The sequence below is a fragment of the Montipora foliosa genome, chromosome 2 (genome assembly GCF_036669935.1).
Source record: "Montipora foliosa isolate CH-2021 chromosome 2, ASM3666993v2, whole genome shotgun sequence".
NCBI lineage: Eukaryota > Metazoa > Cnidaria > Anthozoa > Scleractinia > Acroporidae > Montipora > Montipora foliosa.
Window position 1 is genome coordinate 49,304,522 of NC_090870.1, and position 7,500 is coordinate 49,312,021.

Consider the following 7,500-nt stretch of genomic DNA (forward strand, 5'->3'; position numbering starts at 1 on the left):
CGATCCCAAGCTTGTCCATATCCACCACTTCAGCAAACAAAATCAAATGTAAATTCTTCAAGGATAAAAAAATAGTTCCAAGACAAGAGCAATAGGCCATTTTCGAGTTCATGTCTGTCTCCTCTTCAAAACGAGTCTAAGTGCGAAGTTTTTGTGATGGAAATTTATAATAGTTATACTTTAAATAACAATGAAAACTAATGTCCATCACAAGGACTTCGCACTTAGCCTCGCTTTGAAGAGGAGGCAGACAGGAACTCGAAAATGGCCTATTGAAAAGTGCGAGTTTCCATCATTTAGAGTTTAGAGCTCCTTTTTCTTCCCAATTTCGTCATAGGATGGTTTTCATTTCTCTGTAACCGTTTCTCTGGTCCCACCAAATCGTATTCCTTAAAGCAATGCAAGAAATCGAGACTTGATGATAAAACTCCCTTGTGAAACAAAAATCTAAGCGAGTAAGAGACAACGACAATAGTAACGAATGACGCGATCATGGCCAGCGTACGGAACGGAAAGAGTTGTTCGTCGGCCTCCTCGTCGTAAAATGGATATTTAATAAACAGTGGAAGACTGATTGCTTTCTCTCCTCCTCCGAAGCGAAGCACAATTCCCACCACATAACCCAAAAAGGATCCATAAGTATTGGTGCCTTTAATGTAAACGACACAGCAGAGTTGCGGGAACAGGATGACATACACCAAATCACTGCAAAGCGCCCAGAGGGTGTAAATTGAATCCACTAATAGGGCCATGGCGGTGGCAGCTGCGCCAACTCCAAATATAGCAATGCGCATGACCCATACCACTTCCTTTTCAGACGCCTGGAAGAAACGTTTGCGGTTGAGTTCATAATTACACGATGTACTAGAGCGGTTTTCAAATAAGTGTCGAAAAACCAAAACCAAAGTAATTACTTTGGCCAATCAAAAAGGAAGGAGACAATCCGGTAAACCAATCAAATCTCGAAGTAATTACACGTAGCCGACACGAAGCGCGGGAAAATGTGCACGCGCGAGCCACGATTGGTTTTGGTTTCACTTCTGATTGGTTGAAAAAGTGGCGCGGGAACTTTGAACCAATCACTGAGTGAAGTAATGCAAAACCAAAGTAATTCGCTAATTACTTTCGACACTCAATTGAAAACTGCTCTACAGAGAATAACCTGACAATGGGTATAGTGGGACCGAAACGTTTAGTTCACAATATTTTGATGAATCATATGACATATGCACAAACAACCGGGATTTAGTGAGCCAATCAAAACCCGACAAACGCGATATCCAAGGTTGAAAATATAATACTTCAAGATTAGCAGATTACTTTTGCCATTGACCGTTGATAATCGAGTTGATGTAGTTAGCGGTCGTTTTTTTTTCCAGGAAAGCGACAAAAATCTTCACGCTTTGTGCGGAGAAAGAATTATCGGTAACCCTGATCAGACTCTGTTGCTGGATTGCAAAGTCCTTGATTGGTCTTCGAGCGCAACCATTAAAATGAAAAAAAGAAAAGGCATTTTTTGGCAAATAAAACTCATTTACATCTGAATGGTTTGGCGCCGAGAATCACTTTGAAACAAAGGTAAACAGCAATGAGGAAATGGCTCTATGCCCCAGCGGTCCGATTTCTAGAAGCCCCAATACTTGTGGTCAGTGAACACCGAGAGTAACCTCCTCTTGCTGAGGCTGCACAGTCTCAGAAATTTCAAAAAGGAAATAGTTGCCAAAGGGTCTGCCAAAGGTTGAAATAATAGCATCCCTACGAGCCTGCGCGTACTTTGAAAAAGATCAGGGGTCGCTACTTCCGGAGCTGACCGAGGCAATCGAAGCTTCTGAGGAGGTGAACCAGCAGGCAAGTGCCTTGTATCTCGTACCTTTTGTCTGAAAATTAGTTTGTAAATATTTCGTGAAAACATTGAGGCTGCAGACAAAATACTGGAGTCAGCGGATGACATGGCGGCTGCAGATACAGCACCGAGGCCCACAAATGATACTGCTGTTGGTGTAAGGTACTGAAGCACCATGGGAAGAACTAATGACTTTTCAAATGTCACGGTCTGGTTGGTAGCGTTTCCAGATGGCTTGAAGAAGTCTCTCCTTCTCCAGTCTGGTGAGAAAACAAGTGAATTTGGAGTTTTGAGCGGAATGGTCAGGGTTAAAGCCCTCTGTTGTAGTATATTCGTCCTGTTAAGGTTTTTCAAAAACAAACGTGTTACTAACGCCACGGCTTTTCATTTTGACGATTGTACGTTTAGTAGGTCAAAAAAAGCGGGTGGGTTCTGCATCACTTACTATCCACATGTCAACTTCCGTGATCTAGCGGCATCGCGCAGAAGAATGGCAAAATCCAAAATCATTAAACTTTATAACACAACCTAATTTTTGCGGTTTCTCCTCATGTGAGTGAATTAATCAAGATGACAAGAGAGAGAGAAATCATATCAGCATATTTGTGATAGAGCGGTTTTCAATTGGGTGTCGAAAGTAATTAGCGAATTGCTTTGGTTTTGCATTTTATGGAATTTGCGCATTATAAATGTCCTATTATTATTATTATTATTACTTCACTCAGTGATTGGTTCAAAGTTCTCGCGCAATCTTTTCAACCAATCAGAAGTGAAACCAAAAGCAATCGTGGCTTGCGCGTGCACATTTTCCCGCGCTTCGTGTCGGCTTCGTGTAATTTTTTCGAGTTTTGATTGGATTACTGGATTGTCACCGTCCTTTTTGATTGGCCAAAGTAATTACTTTGGTTTTGGTTCTACGACACTCATTTGAAAACCGCTCTAACTTGGAAACTGCATTCTTTATCCAGCAGAAGCCAGTCCAATCTTGTTTCACCAGGTTCAGTTACCTGCCGAAGCTCCAATAGCCCCAATAAGGACTGCTGGGATGGCCATTATGACACAACCAAACGCTGTTGCCAAGGACAGTCCTTGCGCCTTTCGAGCTGTCTTACATGACAACACACGCTGGAAGTAAACTTGCCACGGAACACCGCCAAAAATCTAAACATAAAATGAAACAAACGGTCACAAAATTGAATGCTTTGATCTCTCCCACCTTTGGAGCCAAGTTTTTGCCCTCCATTTTGAGAGCTAACACACAAAAGAAAACGTAATGTAAAATAGGCGATTTTCAGGTGACTACGAGTTTCGTTAATGCACATGTCAATAACTCGTGGACCCGAAAGTTTAAATTCCAATCAATCAGTTCCTTTCTCACTGCCGTCAATAACCGCAGCGGAACATGTTTATAACACGCATCCAGCGTAGCGATTGGCTGATTTCGATTCTTTTGGCTGATTACTATTTTGAACAGTCCGCCTAATGTCGCTGTAAACAAGTTTGGTGACTGCAAAATGAGCGTTGGTTGAAAGTTGAACTTTAATGGAGTCCTCAATGGTTTGGACTTCTGAGGGTTAAGACTTGAGCTCATTCGAAATTGAGCCCTGAGTTTACTGGAGTGAGGAGTGCATTCAAGAAAACCTTTTGTTCTCCATAAAATAGTTTTCAGGGTTGTCACTTACTAATACGGGCGCGAAGTCTAGCCATACACCAACATACTTCGTGGACCACTCTCCAACCCATCGTTGACCAGAATTTTCCGCAATACTACTGACTGCTGAGTTTGTCAAGGCAAATGGAATGCTTATCCACTAACAGAAACATGATAAAGCAATAAAAGTAAAGGAATGATTACCAATCAATTGCTTCATGCTAGCTCACGATTCATCACTGTGCAACATTTGTTCATCAACAAAAGGTTGTGTTTCATTTACCTTTTTCTCTAATTCCCCTGATCCTTTGGTCGCCGAAAATGGTAGCAAGCAAGTTAACAACACGAACTTCGGTTTTTTGATAGTTAAGCTGACGTATATGCCGTTGCCATGGCAACATAAAAAAATATAAACAGGCCTTTAAAATCGGTTTTGTTTATTTGAACAAAATCTGGACGTTAAATTTTCTTTATAATTTACATGCAACAAGCTTGTAACGATGCTCACAACTTAACACTATTTTAATGATAATTTGACAGAGAGATCTTTAGTTATCCCTTGTTGTGAAGGGTCTCTGGAATATCTAGAATTTCCTCTGTTAAAGTTCGATTTTTTTTTTCAATACTCCAGTTACTTATTTCCTAAAGTATTTTCGTGCCAAATTTCGTTAAATTCTAACGAGTGCTTCTCGAGAAATAGGCGTATTTCCGACAAAGCTATTCCGCAGTCAATCGAGGAACAATGATGGCACAGTCGGTTAGTGCAGGGAACCTGAGTTCGATTCCCGGATTTAACATCCTTTTTTCAACTTCTTTCCTTTCAGTGTAGCTTAAGTAGCTTTAAATACCCTTAAAACGGAGCACTGATGTAGAGGGGGGAGTAAAATGAGCGCACCGTCGACCTCAGTCAGGTTTGTCAATTGCGAGCCATCGACGTTAAATGTGGTTGCTTTACTTTACTTCACTTTCATCGCAATTTTTTAACTTACTACGCATGCGCTGCATTTAACTGGGTTTTTTTGATAACATAGACACACATTTCTCATAAAAGACTAAAACCATCAAAACACTTTGTTCAATTATGAGGAAAAATGATATAGATAGCGGAAGCATTGAGCAAATAAAATGATTGCTGTATTGAAGCAATGTTTATTTTTTGCAATCCTTGCGCGCGCTCTGCATCGCGTTAGCAAGAGCGAAATCTTTGTTCGACCACCTTGATTTTCATACGCTTCCCCGAGGACTTTATTATGTAAAGGCTCATTAAATCTCGATTTCGATTTAATAGTTTCATCTCTCCCAAAACGGACACTCCTATTTTGATTGACACCTTCAGTTATTAAACTGTCATGGGTTCCACATTCTGGTCAAACATCGTCTTTCTAAAACCCTTGAAAGGGTAATCTCATTCAATTTAAACCTTTACTTTGAAACTTGAAACTCAGAAAACCTGGCGTTTGTATTAAGGACGGTGCCTACTATTGTTCTTGCGCATACGCTCTGCGCATCTCGAGATACTCGGATTTCCTATCGGTGATGCTTACTAATACAGTGATATTTTTGCGCGGTTTAATACTATCCGGAAAAAGTAGATCTTAGTAAGTACTCTTGATATCCAAAAAGAAAATTAGGGGTAACCATGCATTTTTCAGAGATAATTAAGTTTCAATTTGAGAAAGAACGCCATACATTGCTTTGTATTTTAAAGCTTTTTACAAATATTATTCATGAATTATCTTTGAAACATGCGTGGTTACCCCCAATTTTCTTTTTGGATTTCAATAACACTTGTTAAGATTTACATTTCCTGCATAATCACACACCGGGGCAAAAATATCTTTAATTAGTAGGCACTGTCCTTAATGACAACCAAAAATCAAGGCTTAGATAAATCGTATTATATTACTAGAAACCGTGAGTTTTTTTTGTCTCAGCTAAAGATGGAGGAGATGAAAATTTGCAAAAGGTGGCCATCTTTCCTAAATTTAGTCAAGGCATTCTCGAAAAACCTGCATATTTAAAAAATAATCGCTAGCTTCTGTTATTCTCATCTTGGGTTTTCAAGAGTATTACTAGCTTGCACACAGACGAAACCTCTGATTAGGTCCAACCAGAGTTTACCGTTACGTCTGCGATTACACACGTGAACTCAAGCTAACTCAATACAGTGCTAACTGAGTGCAACCGAAAAACTCTAAAATGTCCGCGACAGAGACCTTTTAGTTTTACTAGCTTTCTCCAATGTTATTCCATCATTAAAAAGAATGGCTCGCATCCAGAGTCCTTTTGAATCATAATTTCATAACATCTTTATCGCCCTGCATGTTGGTTTCGTTACCGACCAAGCAAAAATTTGCAGACATAAGTTTAATAAGATTGATGTCATGGTCATAGCTTTGTTTGATTTTAACTAACAGAAGTCTGAAGAAGTCGCAAACACTTTAGTAATAGCTATTTGGTGTGTGTGGTGTTGAAAATCAGTCTACTGATTATCCTGTGATTGACCGCCGTCAATGAACACATGCTGACCATGAGCTGGCTTGGACATGTACGCCGGTTTGCTTAAAAAAAATTCTCTTTATTATACAATGCCGAAAAAAATAACCCTCAACTATCCAGCTACTGATTGAAATGAATGCTTTTGATTGAACTGCTGATTATAGACGAAATAGAGAAGTGATCCTTCTTGCACTTTTCTGGACAATTTCAGAAACTGTCTCTTACAGACACCTGAAGATTTCAGGCGGCTTCAACTGATTGTTCATCGCAGAGGTCATAGGTTCGAATCCCGTGGAGCCACTTGTAATTTTCAGGTGTCTACTACAAGAGAAAATTACTTAATTATCCAGAGAGGTGCGAGGATCACTTTTCCATTTCGTTTATCCTGCTACTGTGTTTATAACAATAATGGCGACTAGATACTGCCTAGGACAAGCCAAGATAATTTCTTGTCAAAGCAGACCTCTCAACAGTAAAAGCACGCTGCCAGCTGCTGGATATGAGATAAGACTGAATCGATGAGGAGAAATTAAGTCCACACATCGAACATTTTAATCAAAGTCCACTTCAATCTCTTACATTTAAGAGTGCGATTTTAGAGACCTCGTGTTTAACTTGCCGGTGCAGAATTTTGATATCTGGATTTAAACCATATTGATGAAATCATTATTGTCTGGATCTGGATGAGCCTTTCGCATACAAAATTGATTATATCAAAAATAATTTCCAAACCCACTTTACACCTTCAAGAAGTCATTTTTTATGTGTATTCATGGCCAAAGCCCTATGTGTGTTAGATGGCGTTTTCACTTTATCAAAAGTAACTCAATTTGGGAAAGATATATAGCTTTCGTGTACATCCTTTTAAGACCTTACGGTTTTCCGGTCAACTTACGTAATCAGCCGGTACAGCACTTAGTCGATTAATTGCGGATATTGCTAATTATGGATTTGTATCTTGCCCAGATCATTGTTTCTCTTATACGTTTTTGATATGCTCTTTTTTATAGCGGAGCACGACATACATGAAAATCAGACAAATGGCTATTCGCAACTTCACATACGTATGAAGATCGAGTGAGATTGATAGATTGATTGTAACAGCATCGGATCAAAAGCACTTGTTACATTCTTTACGGTTCGTGTGAAATCGGGTTTTGGGCGGATCTGCTGTTTCTTCAACATGAATTAAATACACAAACATTTTACCACTTTAATTTCATGGTCATTAACAACGGCAGAAAATACCGCCATGGTATCCCATTGAAACAGACAAACACCACTTAAATGCAAATGCCACGCCTTTGTTTAGAAGATCCTCACCGATAGTAGTTAGTGCACTGACCAGCATCTTTAACGAAAATTTTGCGCGTAAACTGTGCATTTAAATAAATCCTTTTTTCTTTCACTAAACTGCACATTTGCTTATTCAACCTTTAGGAGGATGTTAATCTTTAATGTGGGTTAACAAAATACACATAAGAGAAAACTTATAGGGATAAATATT

General features: G+C 39.4%; 1 protein-coding gene across 3 annotated transcripts in view; it reads right to left on the reverse strand.

Annotated features, from left to right (window-relative positions):
• Nucleotides 1-7,500, reverse strand: part of LOC137990905 (high-affinity choline transporter 1-like) — a 9,322-nt gene that overhangs the window by 1,745 nt on the left and 77 nt on the right. Inside the window, exons 2-5 of one of the 3 annotated variants that reach the window (XM_068836013.1) lie at nucleotides 3,526-3,654; nucleotides 2,851-3,004; nucleotides 1,871-2,103; nucleotides 1-821 (exon numbers count right to left, since the gene is read on the reverse strand). The exon at nucleotides 1-821 is cut by the window's left edge and continues 1,745 nt beyond it. In XM_068836013.1, coding sequence (XP_068692114.1) covers nucleotides 297-821; nucleotides 1,871-2,103; nucleotides 2,851-2,896 — 804 coding nt within the window. In that variant the 5' untranslated portion in view covers nucleotides 2,897-3,004; nucleotides 3,526-3,654 and the 3' untranslated portion in view covers nucleotides 1-296. Of the gene's footprint in view, nucleotides 822-1,870; nucleotides 2,104-2,850; nucleotides 3,005-3,525; nucleotides 3,670-7,500 lie in introns of those variants that run through there. The other 2 variants (XM_068836014.1, XM_068836015.1) reach the window with 2 other exon arrangements.